This window comes from Ornithorhynchus anatinus, chromosome 3 (assembly GCF_004115215.2).
Source record: "Ornithorhynchus anatinus isolate Pmale09 chromosome 3, mOrnAna1.pri.v4, whole genome shotgun sequence".
NCBI lineage: Eukaryota > Metazoa > Chordata > Mammalia > Monotremata > Ornithorhynchidae > Ornithorhynchus > Ornithorhynchus anatinus.
Genome location: NC_041730.1, coordinates 35,513,519 through 35,539,620, shown reverse-complemented (window position 1 = coordinate 35,539,620; position 26,102 = coordinate 35,513,519). Strand labels below are relative to the sequence as shown.

Sequence of the window (26,102 nt, the reverse complement as noted above, 5' to 3'; positions counted from 1 at the left end):
TGCAGAACGTTGTATCAAGACTGATAAGGATTTCCTTATAGGTGACCAGTCTTGCCTCTTCATGTAAGTATGGTCTTGTAGAAGACAATGGTATATTGGATTAAAAATTGCATTTCTTCTATAGGAGGTCCTTTTAATAAGAATAATAGCAATAACGATAATAGTATTTGCTCAGTGCTTACTATGTATCCAAGTCCTGGGCACTATACAAGATAATGAGATCAGATATAGTCCCTATCCCATAAGGAGCTCACAGCCTAAGGGGGAGAAAGAACAGGTATTCAATCCCCAATTTACAGATGAGGAAACCAAGATACAGAAAAGTTAAGTAGTTTACTCAAATCATCATTCATTCATTCAATAGTATTTATTGACTGCTTACTATGTGCAGAGCACTGTACTAAGCACTTGGAATGTACAAATCAGCAACAGATAGAGACAGTCCCTGCCCATTGACGGGCTTACAGTCTAATCGGGGGAGACAGACAAAAATAATAGCAATAAATAGAATCAAGGGGATGAATATCTCATTAAAACAATAGCAAATAAATAGAATCAAGGTGATGTACATCTCATTAACAAAATAAATGGGGTAATGAAAATATATACAGAGTTATACAGTTGATTGGACGAGTACAGTGCTGAGGGGAGGGGAAGGGAGAGGGGGAGGAGCAGAGGGAAAGGAGGGAAAAGAGGGCTTAGCTGAGGAGAGGTGAAGGGGGGTAGAGGGGGAGCAGAGGGAGCAGAGGGAAAAGGGGAGCTCAGGGAGCAGAGGGAAAAGGGGAGCTCAGTCTGGGAAGGCCTCTTGGAGGAGGTGAGCTCTCAGTAGGGCTTTGAAGAGAGGAAGAGAATTAGTTTGGCAGAGGTGAGGAGGGAGGACATTCCAGGACTGCGGGAGGATGTGGCCCAGGGGTCGACGGAGGGATAGGCGAGAACAGGGGACGGTGAGGAGGTGGGCGGCAGAGGAGTGGCGTGTGTAGGGTGAGCAGTAGAAAGAGAGAAGGGAGGAGAGGTAGGAGGGGACAAGGTGATGGAGAGCATTGAAGCCTAGGGTGAGAAACCATACAGTAGGAAAGTGGTGGAGCTGTGATTAGAACTCAGGTCTCCACTCCGTACTTTAAGATTGTAGAAAATAAGGTTCTCAGTAGAAATCATATGGGTAATTTAAACAAATATGCCCAATTTTCTTATAACATTAAGGATGCATTCTTGAAGGAGCTTGCATCAAGGAAAACTCATGCTTTGGTAATCATCTATGTTGATGCAGTGTAATGAGCCCAAATAGGAATGTATGGTAGGAAGTACTTTCCCTAATTTCCCAAATAGCATAGTAGCCAAAATACAGACTGCAATGAAAACATGCTAGAGTACTAGCCAAAATGGGGCTTTCAGGAAGGTTTCAAGAAGTTGCTTTTGAGGAATGCCTTTACTGATGGTTTACTATCGCATTTCAGAGTAGTAATTTTTATGATAAAGGGTCATATTTTGTGTGAATCCATAGAGTCTATTACAGTGTTCCATATATGTGAGGAACACTAAATTCATAGCTTCCCTGGAGACTTTGAAGATGACGCTACTAATGAGATTTATTCTGTGTGGACAAGTAGTTCACAAGATTAGTACACAAGTGACAATTCCTTCTGCAGCATATACTATGTTTCTAACATTATATCACAGTATTAATGTCTACCAGTAGTGTTCCTCAGCTGAGCCTCGTTTGGGTGAGTAGATCATTTGTAGGGATGCCTTTTCTAGTCTCTTTTTCCATCCAAGGCAAGCGGTGTATGCCTAAATAGCTTCCTCAGGATCCAGGGAGCTACAGAAGACATTCTAGCAACTAAATGCTCAATGCCATGTGCTCTTTTTCATGGGATTTTTGTTTAGCTTGATCTCACTCTGAGCAGGACATGTGCCCAAATGAGTTATCCTAAATTAATGATAGGTTATGTTGAATTATCCATGCTCTCTGACTTAGTCCTTCAATGGCCTGCAGCAAATATTACAGGATACTGACTAAGATTAGACACGCAGTCTGTGTTCATAAAAGAGAATATCTCTTGTCTTCTCAGCTCTTCTTCTTCTTACACCATTGTTGTATCTGACACTCAGTCTCACTATAATGAACTATTATTAACTCAGTATAGCTAGTAGAAATGTCATTCAAGAGATTGTGCCATTCATATACTCAGAAATTGAGAAATCATTAGAAAAAAATAGAAATGGAAATTAGGGGTGTAAGAACTGATGGAAAGATTAAATAAAAATGGCTCCACTGCCACTCAGTCCATATCTCTGAAACAGGAGGACCCTATTCTGCTCTGGTGCTCCAAAATGTCCACTGATTCCAGGTGGTCTCTTCTGAATCTTGAAAGGTGGGGATAGGGGCACATTCACTCCAAATGCTAACACTTCAAGGGAGAACAGAGTCCTTATCCCTCAATTCCGTTTAAATCTGACTGCTCTACAATCCCTAATTTTTGTTCCATTTCATTAGAAGAAATGAAAGAACCTCAGACAGGGAAGAAAATCACTGAACTAAAATATTTCAAAGAACAGATGAATAGGAAACCAGCAACTATGATGGCTAATGAAACTTATCCTCTTTATTCTTCTTTCAGGTCAATTCTGAACTGAACTTCAAATTAGAAACAAATCTGGTGATGTTGCACCTAAGAGTTGCCATTGCGGTTAGTGGTTTCCTCCTCAATATTAATACCCAACAGGGTCCTCATATTTACGCTTTAGACCAGGATTACATGTAGATTACAGGAGAAGCCTTCACAGTTCAAAACTAAAAGGATTTCACAGATGAATATAGAGCCGTATTGCCTACAGAGCTCCAAGTAATTGCTTTACTTATGACACAGAAATCAAATTCTGCTTCCTTGCAATTTAACAGATTTATGGAAAGCCAGATGTTAGCAATTATGGAAACTGGCATTCATATTCTCCATAATATAGACCTGTTTGCACAAGGCCAACTTAATCTATTATACATATCCCTAGGCATCGCAGGGAAGAGGCACCCTATTTACATATTGCAACTGTTGTTCTCTGCTGAGCAAACACAAAGAGGATGCACCCACGAGAGTTCTACAAAACATCAAGCAGGCCAACAATGGCAAAGAGTGCAACACAAGCCAAGCAAAATATTTTGCACATAAATCCATAACCAGTAGTAAATGCTCATTTTTCTTTCTTAATGCAAATAATGGTTCAGTACATTCCACTTATTTTTCTTCTTATGTATTGGTTATTTAAATGTCCCATTCACTGATGATTTTTCTAAAAAATTCCACTGATTCATTTGTTACATGATTAATTCCCTTAGAGTAGCATTTTCCCTGTTTCCTACCATTTCTCTTCAAGATTCTCAATTTGAAATTTCTACGAAGTCTAGCTTGTAACTAAGGGAGAGTATGCTCTCTTCTGATTTTCCTTAGTTTTAAGATCTTGTCATAGTTACTCAAAGACACTAGGACTGCAACAAGCACGTACTTGCCCTCCTCCCACCAAAATATTGCCAATGCATCATATTTAAATAATCTAATCAACAACCTGACTTGTGCTTTAAGAGTTGAAAATTCAGTAGATTTTCCAACATGAAATATAACTTTTCCCAGAATTTAGGGGCCAGGCAGTTTAGATAACCGACCTTCTTCTATGTCCCATATTTATTCTTCCTAAAATAATTTCCTCAGCACACCTATTCTGATTTCCACACCAAAAAATACATGTTGTGCCCTTACAGAACATTTAAACTGAGAACTAAAAATTCATCTATGTTCTTTCTGCTTTGGAAATCACTATCAATTATAAATAGATGTGAAATAAGAACTACTCTAGTAATTTTATAAATGATATATGAACTAGACTAGAATTCAACAGATTAGCAGATTCTTCTATTGATGGCAGTTCTAGTAGTAACAGCAGTAATGATAGCATTTAATAAGTGCTTACTGTGTGCATAGCACTATACTAAGTGCTGGGAGAGAATACCTGGGTGGGAAGTAGGCATAGTCTCTGCCCCTCAGTGGGCTCACAATCTAAGAAAAGTCTTCTTTAATGATTAGTTTTTAAATAGTGGAGAGCAGACTACTATAGGATTCTATGAAAACCACATCCATGTTTTGTTTTGTTTTCTAATACTGGATCTGCAGAAACACATGAATCAATCAAGCATTTTCACTGAGTACTTACTATGTGCAGAATACTGTACTAAGTGCTTGGAAGGAGTATAATATAACAAAGTTGGTAGACATGTTCCATGCCTACAAAAAGCTTACAATCTAGAGGGGGAGACAGACATTAAAAGAAATAAATTAATCATAGATATGTATGTAAGTGCTGTGGGGCTGAAGGAGGACGAATAAAGGATACAAATCCAAGTGCAAGTGTAGTGCAGAAGGGAGTGGAAGAAAAAGAAATGAGGGACTAGTCAGAGAATGCCTCAGGGAGGTCAGTAAGAAATCTGATCCAGTAATACGGTGGAATAGAATAAATTCTTTGATTAACACGGTAGCAGTTTGGATGGAGAGGGAGAGGTGGATTCTAGCGATGTTGTGAAGTTTAAACTGACAGAATTTAGAGAAAGATTAAATATGTGGATTGAATTGGAGAAACTTGAAGATAACATCAAGGTTATGGGCTTATGAGACAGAAAGGGTGGTGCTGTCTACAGCGATGGGAAAGTCAGAGGGAGGGCAGGGTTTGGGAGGGAAGATAGTTCTGTTTTGGACATGTTAAGTTTGAGGTATTGGGAGGACATCCAAATAGAGATATCCTGAAACAAGGAGGAAATATGAAACTGCAGAGAAGGAGAGAGATCTAGACCTGGAGATGTAGATTTGGGCATCATCTGCATAGAAATGATAGTTGAAGCCATGGAAGCGAATGAGTTCTCCAAAATAATGAGTGAAGATGGAGAATAGAAGGGGACCTAGAACTGAGTCTTGAGGGACTCTCACAGTTTGAGAGTGAGAAGCAAAGGAGGACACCATGAAAGAGACTGAGAATGAGTGACCAGAGAGGAGGAGAAAAAGGAGAGGACAGTGTCCCTAAATCCAAGGTTGGATAATGTTTCCAGGGGAAGGGGATGTTCAACAGTATTAATGACAGCTCAAGGAAGATTAGGATGGAGTAGAGGCTGTTGGGTTTGGTAATGAAATCATATGTGACCTTTGAGAGGATGGCTTCTGTGGATGAAATGGGGTGGAAGCTACATTAAATAGGGGGGAGGCAGCAAGGAGAGAATTGGAGGAGAGGAACTGGAAACAGCAGGTAGAGACAACATGCTCAAGAGCTTGGAGATGAATGGTAGGAGATGGATAAGATAAGGGAAACTCAGCATATCTAAAAGTAGTGGGGAAAAAGTCATTGGAGAGCTAATAGTTGAAGATGATGGTCAGGGAGGGAACAAGTGCTTTGGTAAGGTACAAAGGGATGGGGTTTCTGGTGCAGGTGGAGGGGGTGGATTTTGAGAGACGGCAGGAGGTCTCCTTTTGAGATATGCTGGGAAAGATGGGAGAGTTGAAGAAAGGGGAGGAGGAGGGAGGAACTGGAGGAGAGAAAGGGAGATTTTAGGGAAATCATGCCTGATGGTTTCAGCTTTCTCTGACAAGCATGTGGCCAGGAAGAGATGGGACATGCAGTGGACAGGGGCTTGAGAAGGAAGTTAAATGTTTGAAACAACTGACAAGGACAATAGGCATGGGAGTCAATAAGGACGGAGAAATAATTTTGCATGGCAGAGGAGACAGCAGAGTTAAAGGCATGTAAGGATTTCCAGCAGCACTCTGCAGCCTGTGCATAGGAGTGAATGGAGTGAACTCTGGGGTTGATCCAGGGCTGTGGGTTAGTGGTATGAGATCAACAAAGGGATAGGGGTGTGAATAAGTTGAGTTCAGTAGAAAGGGTGATTTTGAGAAAATCAATTTTCTCATCAGGTAAGGTAGTTTGCATATGGAGGCTAAATGGAACCTAATAAGTTGAGAAAATGGGATGGGGTCAAAAGATCAGAGGTCTCTGTGGCAAAAGAGGCAGATCTGCAGGGTCAGGATGTGTGGGAGAGAAGGCAGGTTAGGAGGTTGTGGTTGAAGAGGGGTATTTTAGAGTTGGTGAGGTTAGAGATTGTTCAGGGACTACAGACAATGAGGTTAAATGTGTGTACAGTGACTGGAGGTGATGAGGTCGAGAGTGCAATCAATTTAGTGAGTGTGCATTGTGGAGTGGAGCAGTCGATTAGTGGATTTGAGGAGTGATAGGAAGAAAAGACTCAAGAAGTTTCCTGAGATGCTATAGATCCTATTAATATTGGCTGAAGGCAGAGGACATCATATGTAATAGCTCTGCTACTTGAAAGCTTAGACTATCGTAGCAATCATTCTTGGGGCCTAAATAAATTAGGGTGGACATGAAAATTCCTTACGTTTACTTCTATTCCCCATTCACTTGGTTTCCATGGAAATCTGTGCGTGTGGAGAAGCTTTGATGTTGGCTGCAGTAAGTTGTTTGAGTTCTCTAAACTCAGTAAGAAAAGGGGGTAGGATGGTGTAACCAGTTTGAGAAATTAGGGAATGTCTGTGTGTTCAATACAAACATTTCTAATCATATAGGACTTTTATGGTCACATGACATTTGGAGACACTTAGCAAGGTCAGGAAGAGCCCAGTACGGCACTAGAATTTATACAACCTTTTAATAGGGGCAAGTAGAAGTGGGACTGTCAACATCGCTTTTTCTTTTTGCTCAGCAGTTGTGAATTGGGAACTTCAGTGTTGTTCTGCTTTTGTCTTTTCTTTTCCTTACTGAAATCTAATCAGTGACATATTCTGAACAGTGTGGGGAGAGGTGTAAGGGTTTTATTCCTTAAGCAAATGGAAAATTATCCCAGTGTTCCTCTTTTGCACTCAGGAGGACTCTCAGTGTAACTAGCCTCAAGGTATAGTTTGGAGAGAGGACAAACTATGCCTCTGCAAATTCCTGAGTAATTCTCTCTTTTGAAAGAGAAAATTTCCAGTAGCTGCTTGAGTATGGATTTCCTTCCTGCTGATATAAGGTGCTACTGACTGTGAAATCCATTTTTGGGTGCACATGGGACTGAAAAGGCTAATGCAGGACCCGTAGTTCCAAAGACTTACTTATCCTTACTCCTCTCCCACTACATCCTAGTCCTCATACTTCACTCCCCTAATAATAACTATAGTAATGGTTAAGCATTTACTGTGTGCCTGGCACATAGTAATACAAACCTACTCTCAATTACTCTCAAATACTCTAGAAGCAGCATGGCTTAGTGGAAAGAGCCTGGGCTTGGGAGTCAGAGGTCATGTGTTCTAACCCTGGTGCCGCCACTTGTCAGCTGTGTGACTTTGGGCAAGTCACTTAACTTCTCTGTGCCTCAGTTACCCTATCTGTAAAATGGGGATTAAGACTGTGAACCCCACGTGGGACAACTTGATAACCTTATCTACTAGTGCTTAGAACAGTGCTTGGCACATAGTGCTTAACAAATATCATAATTATTATTATTTTTAATTACTGCCATTGACCCCTTGCTCATGCCCTTCCTCTTGCTTGGACCTCTCTCCCCCCTTCATACCTGACAAATCAACACTCTTCCCCATCTTTAAAGCCTTACTAAAATCATAACTCCTCCAGGAAGCTTTTCCTAAAATCTCATTTCCTCCATTCCTATTTTCCCTCCTACTGCATAATCCATACACTTTGTTCCACCTTCTAAGTACTAATGTACACATCTTTAAACTCAACTGTTTCCCTTACCTGTAATTTTTTTAAAATGACTGCCGCCTTAGCTAGGCTGTCTTTAAGGACAGTTTTTGTGTCTACTAACACTACTGTACTCTCATAAATAATAATGACAGTATTTGTTAAATGCTTACTATTTGCAAAGCACTGTTCTAAGTGCTGATGCTAGATTCAGTTGATTGAATCCCACTATACCTACAAATATTGAAATTTGTTACGCATTTGGAACAGTTTTCACTTTTGCCTTTTTGTTTTCTGGTCAATTTTTAACAAATGATTTCCAGTTTACAACTGAGTTTTGTCATTGTTTGAGGCTTGGTTTCACTGTATCTGTAAAATATTCCCTCTACTTCCTTACATGTGGTTTCTCAGTTTTGTATCCCCAATTATCATATGCTTGGGTATTCTACTGAAATCCATTCTGCTCACAAACTCCACTCAGAGGATCAATGTTATGTTGAGGTGATTATACCTTCAGTGCTAGGAGACTGACTTCAGTCTGGGACTTTGTTGTTCACGTTCCTTAAGTGATGCTGAAAGAACTGCTCAAGCTCTCAGATGTGTTATCTGGGGACCTAGGACTCATACACAGCAGACTGGACAGGTTACAGATCTATATCTCTGTCACTATCCTCAAAGGAATTCCTGGTCTTCTTGATTTTGATTTTTCTTATGTAGTGTTACCACATTGGTCACTGTTTTTTCTAAGTAACAGAATTATCTAGCAGTGCTTAGCTCTAAGTTGCCGATAAAGGGTGTTGTTGCTAATACAGATTCCCGGGTTCCCTGTTGCAAGCTGGTAGATTGTCTATTTTCTTTTGTCTTTCTGTCAGTCTACAAAGCTCGGCTGATTCAATTTCATGATTCCTTAGGTGTGTGCCCTTGAGAAACAATCAACTGCATCTGGCAATTCTTGAATAACTGCCTCTAGGATTTGAGATGCTTTTTAAAAGCCTGTTGAATTGGAAGAGTTCCCCAGGAGAATGGAAGAGTATTCTAATATCTTCATCCAAGGTCCTTGTTGCGTTATCCAGCACAACTGCACAGAATAAATTGAACATGAACAGGCCTACCACACAAGTCTGCTTGACTCTTCCTTGCCAAGCCTAATGGGTTTATTCTAATCCTTCTTGACCTGTTGGCTGCCTTTGACACTTTAGAGTATTTCCTCCTACAGGAAACACTAGCTATTCCTGGTTTCACAACAGTTTCCTCATGTATTTCTACTCATTTTCTTTCTTTTCCTCTGCCTCTAATCTCCCAACTGTGGGTATTACTCAAGTTTTTGTTCTACATCTTCTTTCTCATCACTTTATATCCCCTCCCTTTGAGAACTCATTCACTCTGATGGCTTTAACTACCATCTCTAAGCAGATGAGTCTCAACAATCATGGACTAGGGAGTTAAAGGGCCTGGGTTCTAATCCCATTTGGCTGCTGTGTGACCTTGGGCAATTAACTTCTCTGTGCCACAGTTTCCTCATCTGTAAAATGGGAATTGAATATTTGCTTTCTGCATGTGGACATAGACTACATCTAACCAGATTATCCTGAATTTACCCTAATGCTTAGTACAGTGCTTGACACATAGTAAGTGCTTAACAAGGACCACAATTACTGCTATTATTATTATTATTATTAAATGTATCTCACTATCTGCTTTATTTTTAGATGGTGAGCCCTCCAAAGGACAGGGACCTTTTCTAATTCCCAACTGTGTATTCTTTCCCAGTGCTTAATACGATGCTTTGTACACAGTAAGAGCTTATTAAATACTATTGCTATTAATCCTGACTTTCTTTTCTGCAATCTTCTTGCCTCCAAGGCATGTATAGATAGATGTCCTGCTGACATCTCAAATTCAGTATACCTATGAATGGATTTCTAATCTTCCCTTCCTAAATCCTCTCCTTCACCACCACCCTCTTGTTCTTTGAAGCCTAGCATTATTCTTAGATTCCTCCCTCTCTTTCAACTCTCACATTTAGGATATTAATAGCCTTGTCAGTTTTTCTTCCATAATATTTCCAGGATCTACCCCTTCCTCCTCATCCAGTGAGCAAAATGCCAGTCAAATCACTTGTCATCAGTCAGTGGCATTTGTTGAGCATTTACTTATACGGAACACAGTAGTAAGTGCTTGACTACTGCATCAGTTTCCTCTCTGGTCTGAAGTGGTAGCTTAACTTTGCTCCCCAGTTAATTTTTCTCAAACATCATTTTGCAGTCATCTCCCTACTCCTCACAAGCCTCCAAGGGTGCAGCATGAGGTAGTAGATAAAGCATGGGCCCAGGAGTCAAAAGGTCATGCGTGCTAATCCTGACTCCACCAGTTTGCTGTGTAGCCTTGGCAAGTCACTTAACTTCTATGTGCCTCAGTTACCTCATCTATAAAATGGGGATTAAGACTATGTGAGTTCCATATGGGAGAGGAACTGCATCCAACCCGATTTGCTTGTACCCACCCCAGCACTGTCATAAAGCCACATTGTGGTTCCAAATGATTGTGGGTATGGTCATTTATATTCTTTAGAGCCCCATCAGGAAGAACTCTGACTCATTTCTTGTCAGCAATGGAGAATAATGACTTGCTTCATATTTCTACCATCTAATCTTTCCCTTTCTTATAAAGATGATGATAATGATGATATCTTAAATCCTTTAGCATTTCCTAAGTGTCACATATAGTAAGGAAGAGCTTGTGTTAGTGTTAAAAAAAAAATGGCATGTCCTCCTTGATTTTATTTTTCAGGAGGTACACCATTTTGTCGAGGTGTTTTGTAGTTTTTCATGACATTGCAGGGGAAACTTCCTAAATCAATGGGACAAGTGCTATGTTTTCCATTTTGGAAGGCTTTCTTTGTTTTGAAAGACCTCAAAACATTTATGTATTGTAAATTACCCATTTTAGTTTTACACAGACAAGTATATGTAGACATATAGAGTTACATATGTTCATGTGTAAGTTCACATTACAAGTTCTCTGTCTCCTTCATAGATTATGACAAAATTTGTAGAACATAAGTGAACTGGGACTTCCAATAATGTATTGATCAATTCGTGGCAAAGAAGTTATTTGCGAGTTTCAATATCTATTGTATTATCTTTTCCTCCCTGATGAATAGCTACATTTAAGTGTGACTCTTACATTTTCTCATGGGGAAATATCAGAGGGATATTCAACAAATACTGTTGATATTTAACAAATACTGGAATAACAAATACTGGAATAACAAATTCCAGTGCCGACAGTTAAATATATTAATTCACTGACACAAATGCATACTGGATTCCTAACTAGAACATGTAGCTGATAACACACTGTTTTGATAAAAAAATTGTTTCTACAAGTTTCTAGTTAAGTCAATTTTCCTCATTTTTTTCCTTAGTGAAGGGAGCTATATAAACTCGGGTTTAGAAGCTTCAAGGATATAACATGGATATAACACTGGCCTGGGGGGTCAAAAGGACCTGGATTCTAATTCTGATTCCACCAGTTGTCTGCTGTGTGACCTTGGCCAAATCACTTTACTTCTCTGGTCTTCAGTCACTTCATCTGTAAAATGGGGATTAAGACTGTGAACCCTATGTGGGACAAGGGACTGTGTGCCACTTGATTAGCTTGTATGTACCCCAGCTCTTAGTACAATGCCTGGCACATAGTAAGCAGTTTAAAAATATGCTTTTTTATGATATTTTAAGTGAGATTATCTGGAACACGGGAAACTCTTTTGAACTCCACATGAAGTGTAAAGACCTAAAAAGGACTGTCAGAAGTCCATTTCAAGAAAAACCTAAAATAAAATCAGAAATACATGGAGGATTTTTTCTTAACATTTGACAACCCAAATTTAGCTGCAGTGTGACACTAGGTCTAAACCAGAAAATTAAAGTAGAATGGAAAAGGAAATATACAGCTTAGGTTGCACATATCCCTAAATGATCTAAGATACTGGTTAAACTTTAAGTTTTACTGAGGGAATTATCGAGTCCTGTAGATAAGGCACCAGATCATACTTCTTGAATTCTTCCTTGAGTTTCTGTAAAGTTGGGATGAGGAGAGACTATTTCAACTCTGCCTGAAATTGTAGTGCTATGATCATTCAGCCAATGTGAAAATTGGACAGGGGATTTCTCCTAATTTTTCATATCTGAAAGATGTGGGGATAGAGAATAATAACTAAGTGCCAGAGTCAGTAGCTGCTGAGTGACAGGGGTTCTGTTGCGGCTGCCCTTCTCTCTTTTCTATACATCTGTAACTCTGTTGGTTTTTTCATGAGTTTTTTTTTATCTTAGTGACTGTTTGGAAAACATGTGGCATCATTCGAAGGTTTCTATGGCCCTGAGAAGAACCCTGCTATTTTCAGCCAAAGGAAAACACAGAGCAGGTTTGTGTTATTTTCATTGTTAATATAGCATTTTTGATACCAAGTATCCCAAGTGCCTTGCCTTTCCTAAGATCTCAACACCAACCAGTCTGAAAACAACACTTGCAAAGAAACTACCCCCATTTTGCCTTGCACAGCAACCTGGCAGCTCCCACTGTGAGAAACATGTTTCTTCTTTTTCTGTATACACTGAAAACCTGATGTAAAATTGTGGTCTTTGATCCTGACCCTCCTGGTGCTGGTCACAGTCCTGTAGAAAAAAGGAAGGGTGGCACTGACAGGTGAAGAGCCCACTACCTCAGCACAGAAAACCATTATTTTTAGGGAACTTAAATTTTTGAACCATTTCATTACCATTGAGAGCATTTCTCTTGGATGCTTGAGGTCCACTGGGCCTATGGAACCTATGGGAGTGGCTGAGGGGAAAGCCCTCAATCAATCATATTTATTGAAAGCTTACTGTGTGCAGAGTACTGTACTAAGGGCTTGGGAGAGTACAGTAAAAAGCACCTTCCTTAATCATGCTTTGAATCAGGAGTGTGTGACTGAGCTAATGGAGGAACAATCAATAGTATTTATTGAATTCTTATTCAATCATATTTATTGAGTGCTTTACTGTGTGCAGAGCAGTTGCAGACCAGTGTACTTAGTGCTTGGTAGAATACGAAAGACATGATTCTTGCCAAGGAGCAAAAAATCTGGCAAGAAAGAGAGACATTAAATAAATTGCAGGCAGGAGGAAGCCACAGAATTTAAAGATATGAACATGAGTGTTATGAGTGCTAAGGGGATGTAGGTACTAATGTTCCTGGGTTTTTCTTGAGGTTTTTTCTGTTTTTTTATAGTATTTCTTAAGAGCTTATTATGTGCCAGACACTGTATTAAGTGCTAGGGTAGATACAAGCTAATAAGATTGGATACATTCCATGTCTCACATGGGGCTCAGAGTCTTAATCCCCATTTTACAAGGTTAGGTAATGGAGTATCAGAGAATCTTAAATGTGTTCTCCAAGGTCACACAGCAGAAACGTTGGCAGAGATGAGCACAGAGCCCAGGTCCTTCTGACTCCCAGGTCCATGCTCTATCCACTAGGCCATATTGCTTAGGTGACACTGAAATGAAAGTACAGGGAAAAATAGAAAGTTTAATCAGAGAAGGCTACCTAGAGGAGATGTGATTTCAGGACTCTGAATTTGGAAAGACGAGTAGTCTGATGGGGGACGTAATTCCAGGAAAGAGGGAGAGTATGATCCAGAAGTCATCAGTAAAACAAATGAGATTTAGGTGCAACAGGAATAAATGATTTCTGTAAAGTCAAATTCAGGGGAATTGAAATTGTACCTGGAATCCAAGTATATAGACAAGTGATTACATTTGACAAATAAGTACTTTGCTACTACTTCAAAAGGCAGATCAAATACTAAAACTGAAGTGAAATTCAGGAAAGAATCCATGATTTCATCAACTCTCAGGTTAAGCCCACAAATTACACACAAGAGGGTCATAAAATCCTTACGTATTTAAATTGTTTTCTGCATAACACAATAAGATGTGCTTAAAAGCAACCTCACAAACTTACACAGAAACAAATGCTTGGTATTTGCAAAATCAAAATCCAAGAGATAATCTAGAGCAGCCAACCAACTCCCAGTATAGCTAATAGAATTAATAACCAATTTTTATATTACTGAGAACACAGACTGTGAGGCCCAGTGAGAAGTAGAATTGCCCAATGGATAGAGCATGGGCCTGGGAGTCAGAGGGACCTGGGTTCAAATGCCAGCTCTTGGTGTTGTGTAACTTTGGGTGAATCATTTAACAACTCTGTGCCTCGGTAACCTCAACTGTAAAATGGTGATTAAGGCCATGAACCCAACCTGAGACATGGACTGTGTCTACTCTGATTAGCTTCCATCTACCCCGGCACCTAATACAGCACCTATAGTAAGAACTTAACAAATAACATTATTATGTGCTGGAAATTCTGTGCAACAGAGTGGCTCCACTTAAATAATCTTTCCCCTTCCTTTCCCCCTTTCATTCACCTCTGTTCAGGTTGAGGTTTGCAAAAAGGCATAGGCAGAAAAGAAGAGCTTCCACGAAACAGCTGCTCCTTTATTTTCTATTTCTGAATGCTTTCTTTCACAAAGATTACTCCATAACCTCCAACACCGCCTCTATTCTCGGAGCTGAAATGGAGGCCAGAGAAAGGGAGTTGACGGGAGAAGTGATTGCATGTTATAGTGGCTGGGGCCTATGGCCCTCAACCATCTTGTTTAATATCACCAACAGTCTTACATATTGGGGTGAACATCAGGAAAAGAGTTATTACCTAAGGCAGATTGATAACATGTGAACAAAGTACCCTATTAAGTATTATGATTTACAACCATTTTAATTTGATTTGTTTTAATATCAATCAAACCACTCTTAAGAAATTTCAATCAGCAACATATCAGAATTGCAATTTAACCCTTTTTTAAATGAGAAAATTTAAAAAGTATTTTGTCATGGTTTACAAAGTGATGAAAGCTGTAGCTGTGACTTTGGCACTTTTCATTGCCATTTTTAAATGAATCAGAGAAAACTTGAGACCTGCTTCATCATTCATAAATGCTCTGGATTGAGAAAACTAAGAAATTGATCATTTTGACATATTCATCTCTAGGAAATATTCCCTGCCTTCCTTAAATAAACATGCATCAATAAAAGATTAAAAAAGAAAGAAATCTAATTGAGACCAAAAGAATAAAAATCTCCAAATTTTCTGTGCCTCAAAAAAATATATAAAAATATCTTTATATAATTCATATTTAAATTTAGCAATTTAGAGAAAATTAAATATATATGTATATGTATACACATGCATATATATTCAACCTTTCTCTAAACTGTTTAATTATAGATGACTTATTTCCTTGTAAGCTGGTATAGCCTCTATGCTAAACAAAGCTTCTGTGACTCAGACCACCTAAAAAAGAACCTACCATATCTCCCACAGTTTCAATGGATTACATTCATCGTTTCATACAAACACCATTTAAAAAAATGAACTGCTGTAAATTTGCCTCAGAAATCTTCAGAATCTCTGCTAGTTGAAATATATGGCCACATCAGAAATGCCATATGATTTCTTTCACCACCAGAAATACCCATTTCCTCAATCCATCATTAGCTATGGTAACTTCCCTTGGTGTCAAAAAGGGGCTTTTCAAAATGTAATTTGAATTGAGAGGCCTACAGATCTTTTTGAATTCAACACTAACACCTTCTAAACCAACTTTGCCATTTGATCGAACCTTCTTGAATAAGGCATAAAGCACCGTTGTAAATGTTTAAAGCTAAATAAACTTAAAAGTCCCTCCTGCCACAACTGCCCACTGCCACCAAAACAATAAACCAATGGACAGGCTAAAATAGGCTTGCAAATATACTTTAAAAATAACCAAATTCAATAACTTCTACTCTGCTTTAATCCTCCTTGACCTCTTGTCAGCTATGGATCACTTCCTTCATCTTGAAAAACTATGTCTTCAGCTTTCTGAAACTGAACTAATGTAGTTCACCTTCTATTTATCTGACCTATCAGTTCTGTTCACTAGTATCCCTACTGATTCTTATCCCTTAGCCCTAGGTATCCCACAGGACTCTGTTCTGGGTCCCCTGTTCTTGCTCCACCCCAACTTTCTCAGAGTGCTAATTCACCCATATAAAGATGACTTCCAAATCTCCCTCTAGCCATGGCTTCTTCTCTGAACTTAGATTCCCTAATCTCCTCTTGCATCCAAGATATCACTGCTGGGATGGCTCACCAGTACCTCAAACTTAACATATTTAAATGTATCTACACATCTTTTCTTCCAACTATCCTCCAGTGATGTTTTCTATTTCAGTTGATACCACCATCCCAGAAGCTTATAACCTCAGTATTACCCTGGAACGCTCACATTCAATCTGAGAAATTTTACCAGTTCTACCCAACATCTCCTGCATCTGCCCTTCACTTCCCACCCACAGACCTACCACGTATGTATAAATTTTGTTCATATTGCAGCTAAAAATAGCTAGCAGTCCCTTTGCTGGTGACCCTGCCTCCAACTTCTTTTCCCCTTTATCCATGCCCACAATCCACACACTCCTTAGTAGAAGAGTACTAAATACTATTTAATAATAAAAGTGATTTCTGAACAGATCATCTTCTTGAATCATTGTTTAGCACTGAATAATTCTTATTACTACTACACATCTCTCCACTACTCAAAGCCCTCTATTAATCAATGGTATTTACTGAGCATTTATTATGCGCAGAGCACTGTACTAAGTGCTTGGGAGAGTACAATATAACAGAATTAGCAAGCATGTCCCCTGCCCATAATGAGCCTTCAGTCTAGAAGGGGAATTAATATTTATTCCTTTGCAGGAGGAAAACAGGCAGGAAACAGTTTGGTTCCTATTTGGAGAAAGTAGTGATCTGTTGTATATGGAGGGGGAGAGAGTTCCAGGCTAGGAGGAGGATGTGGGAAAGGGGCTGATGGCAAGATAGATGACATTGGTGCACAATAGTACCACATTCCTCTGGCACTAGAAGAATGGTGTGTGGACTGGGCTAATAGTAGGAGATCAGTGAGGTGAGGTGATGTAGGTTTTAATGCACTGATTGAGTGCATTAAAACCAAGGATGAGGAGAATCTGTTTAATGTGAAGGTGGATGGGCAACCACTGGAGGTTCTTGAGGAGTGGGGAGACATGGACTGAACATTTTTGCTGGTAAATACTTCATGCAGCAAAGTATGGATTGGAGGGGGGTAAGACAGGAGACTGGGAGGTAAGCAAGGAGGCAGATGCACTAGTCAAGTTGGGATAGGATAAGTGCTTGGATCAGCACGATGGCAGTTTGAATGGAAGGAAAAGGGTGGATTTTAGTAATGTTGTGATGATATAACCAACAGGACTTGGTGATAGATTGAATATGTAAGTGAAAAAAGAGACATGAGTTGAGGATAATGCTAAGGTTATGGGACTGTAAGGCAGGGAGAATAGTAGTATTGTCTACAGTGATAAAGACAAGGAGAGGGAAGCATTTTGGTGGGAAGAACAATTTAGTTTTGGACATGTTTAATTTGTTTAATTTCTATTGGCTTTTTGTGTATCTCCACATCAAGCAAAATCTTACTATTGGCTTCAAGGCTTTCCACCAACTCATCCCACCACACAGATATGCTCTCTTCATCTTTACCTTTCATTCCTACACTTCTTCCTTCATCTCTCGGGTACTCCAAACTAATGTAACTATACCATCTTGCTCTCAACTTTTCCCCTCTGTCCACTTAACTGTGCTGTTCCTCTGTCTCGGAACCCTCACCTTTCCCCAAACCTACAAACTTTAGTCTGCACCACATTCAAACCCCTTACAAATTTCCTCATCTTCCACCAATAACTTCCCAACACCTTAAGTCATATAAACCCATCAGCCATTTCAAGCATTTATAGCCATGCATCACTTTTGCATATCTATGCATTTCACTGTACAGTTGAATGTTTGCAAAGTGAGAACTCAAATTAAATGCCAGTTTGTATATACATTCATGAATGAGCACTCCATCCCCCTTCATAATGTAAAATTCTTATGGATAGGGAATGTGCCACTCCATTTTGTGTACTTCCCAAGCACACAATGGCTTTACAATAAATGTTATTACTACTCTTCCTACTACAAATTATTATTTACAGTCTATTGTTGCCATTCCATTTAACAGCAAAATGGGATACCCTATCTTTAAAACATTAGGCTAAGAAGAACAAATTCTTGACTGAAAACTGCTTACCAATACAGGACTCCCCGGAAACTGAGTAGGTCCCATTGTCATGGAAACCGCTTCGGCACTCACAGTGGTACCACCCTGGCAGGTTAACACAGCGTGAATGGTTGTGACACTCAATGATTCCTTCCTCACATTCATCAATATCTGCCTCGGAAAAAACAAAACAAAAGAAAAAAAACACAAGCCACCCAGGGAGTTAATTTCACTTGACACTACCATTATATCTGCTTCTTTAAAAGAACATTAAAATATCACTAAATCATTTAAAATAAAAATATATGAGTATATCAATCTTATTCTAGATGTTGAGGTCATCTAGTCCATCTACCAGCCTCAAGGGAGGACTGAACTAAATCAAATAAAATAATCTTTCATCAGAAAAACTATCCCACAAGGGACTCCACATCCCCCCTCAGTAAAATTACCCTAGAAATATATTATAGCTATAATAGTATCACTGATAGTATTCATTAACTCTTACAGTGTGCAGAACAAAGCACTGGAAGAAAATAAACAGTTGGGATAACATGGCCCCTGTCCCTCATGGGGCTCACAATCTAATAGCACTAAAGACTTCAAGTTCTAAATGAAGATGTGATTGCATTTTGAACCATCCAGCCATGCTATTTTCAGGATTACTGACAAGTAGTGTTGCCAGTCTAGCTAGTTTTGTAAGACCCTAGTGGGCAAGAAACATGTCTACCAAGTCTGTTGTATTGCAATCTTCTAAGCATTTTGGAGATTGTTTAGTGCTCTGTACACAGTTAGCCCTTGATGAATACGATCAACTGATCGCTTGAACTAGTGGATTCAGAAAATAGAGGGGTCTCCAAATGGATATTCCAATTCAATACCCTATGAGGCTGGTGACACATAGACAGATGGGAGTAGAAAGGGAAGGGGAATCCCACCTGATTGGACAACATAGACCATAGTTCAGTTTGCCTACTATTTAACACAAAGGTGCTCAGCAAAACAACTCCACACTTGACAAAAGAGTAGATTGTATGTGCCCAGAGGAGGTATTACAAGGTCATTCAGGGAAAAAAAAACATTTGTGTCATTTTGTAAGAGTGGAAATCAAAACTTAAATTCCCTATAGTTCCAATCACCATATGCTGCATTTTATAAAGGTGTTTTCTAAAATTTATTTAATTTAGAACCCATAATCTGTAATAACCTTGGCTGATTACTATTTGGCACCTGGCTGTTGTTATCCTTGCGCACATACGCTGCATTTGCAAGGGCCATAATTAAAACTTAGCAAATTAATTTTACATGTAACCTTGGTATAATTAAGAAGCTGTTACAGTTTCATGATGTTCATAAAATTGGTTGTTTCTTCTGTTCAGGCTAAACTCCCTTTATTTTTAAACCTGAGCAGTTTTCAAGAGAACACTACAGGGGTTCTAAGAAATTATGAATGAAGGCCTCTGCTTCATCCAGTTTGAGCTGTTTTTGTCTGCTGAGATTTATTCCTACCAGGCACCAGTGAATAAAGCAAGAAAGAAGCTCATGTAACTGTGTCTGAGAAGGCTCAGTAAGGAATCTGGCTCTGTAACCTAAAGATCTCTTTGAACCATATCCAGCTAGTTGCTCACAATACATTGGACAACCAGCCCTCATAAAAGGGGTTATTGTTAATTGTCCCTTTCTTACTGTTGCTTAAATTCACAAGAGAATGCAACAGAAAATCTAGCAGAGAAAACAATCATTCTTACTCTGCTTAAACTGAACAAATGTAATTATTCTCATAGGATTCAAATGATCAAGGTTTATTTGTTGCTTGCTCCCAAATATCATTAAATTGCTTTACATTAATCTCTGCTTTCAATTCCCTTCCGTTCTTTACAGATTTTAAGAAGCTAATTCCTCTGTCAAAATGACACTCACATTTAACTGCCCGTCAATGATGATTTCTACTTACTACTCAAGCTCCTCAATTCATTATGGCAAATGGAATTTATAACCATGATCTTTTCACATGTCACGCCTGATGGAACCAGTTTAATCCTATTTGGAAAGTGCAGGACTTTGCTACTGCACGTCATTTGCAAATGAATCCCCTTAATTGGCACTTCTTATTTTATTCCCATCATGTACATTCACAGAATCTCAGGAGTCCTGAACTGCAGATTACTTCCGTCACTTGACCTCTGTCCACATTCACTTTTACTTCTTTTTAATTTGCAAAATCAGCAGAGTTTTCCTAAGTTTATTTTCCAAACTAATTCCTTTTGAGATGAATTAATCAAGTCTGTGGAAGAGTACTATCCAAATAATAGGCTACGTTTAAAGGAACTGCTATAGTGGAATTGAAGACATTGTGTTTTAATAATAATAATTGTGCTTTTTGTTAAGTGCTTACTAATATGGCAAAAATTGTACTAAGTTCTAGGGTACATAGTTAATAGGTCAGACACAGTCCCACATGGAACTCACAGCCTATGAGGGAGGTAGAACAGGTATTTTAAGCCCCATTTTATAGATGAAGTAACTGAGCCACAGAGAAGTTAAGTGATTTGCCCAGGGTTACACAACAAGCAAATGACAGAGCCAGAATTAGAACTCAAATTCTCTGACTCTGTAGCCTGTGCTCTATCCACTGGGTCACTAAAGAACTGAAGGCAGCAACATAAACATAAGGATAAAAATGAATAATTACAATAACTTTAAGTGTCATCAATTAGAGAAGCAGCATGGTTTAGTGGAAAGAGCATGGATTTGGGAGGCAGAGGCGTGGGATCTAATCCTGGCTCTGCTACTTGTCAGCTGTGTGACTTTGGGCAAATCAATTAACTTCTCTGTGCCTCAGTTCCCTTGTCTGTAAAATGGGGATTAACACTGTGAGCCCCATGTGGGACAGCCTGATAAAACCTTGTATCTATCCCAGTGCTTAGAACAGTCCTCAGCATATAGTAAGTACTTAACAAATACCAACATTATTATTATTATTCTTATCAATTCCATTCCAGCAACATTCTTCTTCTCTTGGAGCACAAGGGAACATTACCAAAAAAAAACCAAAACCCAACCCCTCCCCCCCCCCAAAAAGGAAAACTTTTCCAGTTCCTTAATGTGGGATACTTAACCTATCCTACATTATTTACAGGGACATTCACATAAATTAACAGGAAAGAAAAAAATCAATGAAGAGGCCCCTAAACCTTCTATTATCCTCTCCCTGTTTTAAGAAAAATCATAAGAATAATATATCATTGCTGACAAATACAGAACAATAGATGTGGATTCAGTTTGCACTTAAAGAGAATGCTAATATTACCATAATATCAGGAAATTGGTGTGGGCTATAAGAAAAAAGGTTTCCTACATCTTAAATGTCTAATATAGATTATGTGACAGCAAACTTTGCAATATCATAGTAGTGTCATCCTAGAGTGGAAGGCATGTATCTTCTAGGAAGTCTTGAAGACTTCCAAATTTTGAAGGGTAGTATGTACAATAAATAGTGCTTGGCTCCACCAATTTTTGATTTTATTATTTCTAAGTGTTTACTGAATGCACAGCCACTCAGTAAGTATTGGATAAAATATAGCAGGTGAGGGTGGCTGCAGTAGAAGAGTGCATCTGCTCACTGGTTGGAGCTTTCCTTAGTTGGCAGTGAGTTACATGAAGAAGATCCAGTTCTGATTTCTTTACCATTAAAGGATGTTATCATCCTTTATAGATATTTAATATATTAGATTTGATTTTGAAGAGGTCATTACATTTTAATCATTTCTCTCTTCATCATGCTACAGAGGAAGTTTGGGTCATAAACCATCTCCCTTTTTATATTCTGGCATAGCCATTTCTACTTCCATGTGCATGATGTTGTATTAAAAATGCCATATATATGCCTATATCAATATCTTCCTATAATTTTACACAGGCAAAGATATGCATTCTTATGTATCACTAAATATTTCATTTCTTTGTCAAGAAACACTCTATTGATTAATTTGATTAAAGCTATTTATTGTTCATATCCACATAGTTTTCTATCACAGTCACTACAACACTTTCAGTGATAGCTTCTAAGAATCTTACCCTCCACATCATTTTTTTAAAGTGAAGATATAAGTACCGATAGTTGTATTTGTGATGGTATTTACTTAATGCCCATTGATTGCAAATTCTGTACTCATTTTCCTTCCTAAATCCTCTTATCCTCCTAAATTTTCCATTTCTGTTGAAAATATCACCATCCTCCCCATCTCACAAACCCACAGCACCAGAATGTTACTTGACTCCTCTCTCCCTTTCAACCTCCATGTTCAATTAGTTACTAAATTTTGTCAGTTCTTTCTTCACACATCACTAGGACCTGCTGTCTTACATCCAAACTACCACCACACTGATCTGAGAATTTGTCCTATTACCCTCCTCAAAGTCCTCCCTTGCTCCAGTCTCTCTCCTTTCCAGTCTATACTATTCTGCTGCCCAAAACATTTGTCTAGAACATGCTTTGTACACATCTCCCTGCTTCTCAAAAACCTCTGAAAGTTGCCCATTTCTATCTGCATCAAGAGGTCATCTTGATTATTGCCTTTAAGGTACTCACTCAACCCTCTCCCCTTTACTTATAAATTAATTAATCCGCCAATGGTTTTTATTGAGCACTTACTATGTGCAAAGCACTGTAGTAAGCACCTGAGAGACTACAGTACAGCAGAGTTATAAGATATGTTCCCCCCTACAACAGAATAATTTTATCACTTTTCTCCTGCTATACACCAGCTTCCAAGGTTCACTCCTCTTAAGCCAACTGATTCACTATGCCTAATTCTTCTCTCTCTGTGTCAAACTCTTGATCACACCTTCTCTTCTCCATCAAACTGTCTTTCACATCTGTTGGACCACCGTACAACTCATCTTCAAGGCTATTCTTAAATTATCCTCTAGGAAACCTTTCTTGCTTTCCCAACTTCTTGTCCTCCTTAGCACTCGTATGCCTATCCATTTGGATATACACCTCTCCTTTCCACAGCACACACTTATGCACATACCTTTAAATTGTTACTTTCCCCTACCTGTAATTGACTTTAGTGTGTCTCTCCCAACCGACTGTAAACTCTCTGAAGGCAGAGATTACGTCTACTAACTCCAGTGTACTCCCCAAGCTCTTAGAACAGTGTTTTACACAGATTGTGCACTCAATAAATCTCCTGATTGAATGTATATTGGACATAAGCACATGTGGTTACAATGGATATAAATATATATATATAAGGGCAGAAGTGCTGTTGGGTTGATATGGCCTAGGATACTGGTGGTTAATCAAGGATGCTTATTTACTGTATGTAGAAATGGAAAGGAAAGCTGAGTAAATGGTGTGTGACAGGCTTGACCACTGTTTACTGAGAGGCTCAGTAAAAAAGAGAGAAGGCACAATCAGAAGGAAAATAACAGCACTGCAAGAAATGGGTGTGAGCAGACAGGATGCACAAAACTTCTGAATAAGGGACTAACAGCCTCATAAGCAGAAAGAATAAAAAAGAGGGTGGAGAGGGGCAATGACTAAGGGTACATAAAGCCTATGCTTGTGTCATAGAGCAAAATGTCAGGAGAAAGGAAAGAAATGAGAGCATCTAGACTGTGAGCCTGTTGTAGGGTAGAGATCGTCTCTGTTGCCTAACTTTACTTTCCCAGTGCTTAGTACAGTGGTCTGCACATAGTAAGCGCTCAATAAGTTGATTGAATAAATGAACTGAAAATAGAACCCAAAGAGTAGGCAGAGGCAACGAAACAAAGAAAGTTAAAACAATTTGAGTTATACATGAACTATGAAGGACAATGGAAGGGCTCCAGAAGAGTCCTAAGGGTTGGGAGAGGCAGAGAGGAAGACATAGGGAGCCTGGAGAGATAATCGTAGAAAGAGACCGATATTTAATAACCAAATGACTTCACAATTTTCCAAATGAAAGACAAATCAATCTCTACTGTCAGAGAAAATCAAAGGTGTTGAGAGCTTCACCAATAATTGTAAAATTTAACTACAAATGATGATTAGTTGTTTAATTCTGTCAATTTCTATGAATAGAAATTTTCCTTTAAGTACTTATAAATTCAAAGAGCCCTGGCCTGGATGTCAAAGAACCTAGGCTCAAATCCCATCTCTGCCACTTGTCTGCTGTGTCACCATGGGAGACTCATTTAACTTCTCTGTAGCTCAGTTTTCTCATCTCTGAAATGAGGATTCAATCCCTCCCTCTCAGTGCTTAGAGCAGTGCTTGGCATGTAGTAAGTACTTAAAAATATCACTATTATTATTATCATTAATATCATTTTTAAGTTCTTATGAGCTATATAAGACTAAAAGATTATGATTACTATAAACCAATGAAAAACTCTGTAACAGAGATGAAATTAGAGTGGCCACCATTTAGACCCAGTAAAGTTCTTTCCCATATCTGAGCTCACATCTCCATATCTTTCTTTGTTTTATCTGTGAGAATGTCCCAACCCATTTTATGTCCAATAATTTAAAAAATCTAGTACAAGTTCCTGAAAAGCAGCCAATAACCCATATTAAAGTTCTCTATTACTAATTTGGTCTTAGTCTAGAATTTTTCATGTGCCTATGAAACTCTGGTGTATTTTAAGAAGTAATCCATTTATTTTTCTTTAGAAGAGGAAGCCACAATAGGTTTGAATTAGCTCTTGATGTTAATCCTGTTTTATGAGAATATGGCTATGATTTTTACTTTGTTTATCCCTGTATAATGCATTATTCATGGAGGTATTGACACAGACATGATAAAAAGGATATTTTAACCTCTAAATAAGAGATTTAAAATCCCACTGAAAAAATGAAGAATTCAAATAAACCAATTCTTTTTAAATGCTTTGGCGTTCTCAGTCGCTGTGATTACAGCTAGAGAAAATTATTTACTTTTGCAGTAGGAGACTAAGTCAAAATGAGTAGAGGGTTTTTAAAATAAATACCATTTTTCCTTCAGTTCTAAGAGCATTACAAGTTATAATAATGTTGGTATTTGTTAAGCGCTTACTAAGCGCAGAGCACTGTTCTAAGCGCTGGGGTAGACACAAGGGAATCAGGTTGTCCCACATGGGGGTCACAGTCTTAATCCCCATTTTACAGATGAGGTCACTGAGGCACAGAGAAGTGAAATGACTTGCCCACAGTCACACAGCTGACAAGTGGCAGAGCCAAGATTCGAACCCATGATGTCTGACTCCAAAGCCCGTGCTCTTTCCACTGAGCCACGAAGTTATCTAAAACAAAACATGTATGTCCTTAACTTTGCTCTTTGGTAAATATGAAAAGAAATTAAATACAAAGTAAATATTGTCCTGAACAGACAGATCCATATAGATCTAAAACTTAATTCCATGGGAGTCCAGGTGTTACTAGGGAAGTATCCTGGGTGTATGTTGACAAAAAATCTATTTGTGAAAACTGCACTCATAATAATAATAATAATAATAATGGTATTTGTCAACACTGTTCTAAGCACTGGGGTAGATACAAGCTAATCAGGTTGGACACAGTTGCTGTCCCAAGTGGGGTTCACAGTCTTAATCCCTATTTTACAGATGAGTTAACTGAGGCACAGAGAAGTAAAGTGACTTGTCCAAAGTCACACAGCTAAGTGGTGGAGCCAGAATTGCAACCCACAACCTTTCACTCCCAAGCCCACGCTCTTTCCACTAAGCCATGCTGCTTCTCGATAATGTTGTAACTGAGGTACAGAGAAGTGACTTGCCCAAGGTCACACAGCAGATACGTGGAAGAGCTGAGATTAGAACCAATGTCCTTCTGACTCCCAGGCCTGTGCTCTAGCCACTAAGATATGCTGCTTAAAGATCCAGAAGGTAGTATGTCAATATTAGCATTATCACCTGAGCCAAGCCCAATTTAAAACAAGTGAAAAGTGTGTGAGTGACTAGTTCCTGTATGAAGGCAACTTTCTAAACAACTGAAGAAACTGCTTGTGCATATATACAGAAAGCAGACAACTGAAAGCAAAGATTACTTGATGGGTAGCATAAAATAAAGAGGAGGATGATTATTATTTGACTCCAGCAGATATTTCTGGTTCTTAAGAAAAAAACTTAGTCTTCAAATGTTTGTGTTCAAATTTGAATCCTATCAGTAACT

At 38.8% G+C, this 26,102-nt stretch overlaps 1 protein-coding gene across 6 annotated transcripts in view; it reads right to left on the bottom strand.

The window, feature by feature from the left end:
* Positions 1–26,102, bottom strand: part of NELL1 (neural EGFL like 1) — a 522,694-nt gene that overhangs the window by 20,143 nt on the left and 476,449 nt on the right. For 5 of the 6 annotated variants that reach the window (XM_029061630.2, XM_029061636.2, XM_029061631.2 and 2 more), the window contains one exon: positions 17,981–18,121. The exons of the other annotated variant lie outside the window; for it this stretch is intronic. In XM_029061630.2, coding sequence (XP_028917463.1) covers positions 17,981–18,121 — 141 coding nt within the window. The remainder of the gene's footprint in view (positions 1–17,980; positions 18,122–26,102) is intronic. 6 annotated transcript variants of the gene reach the window in all.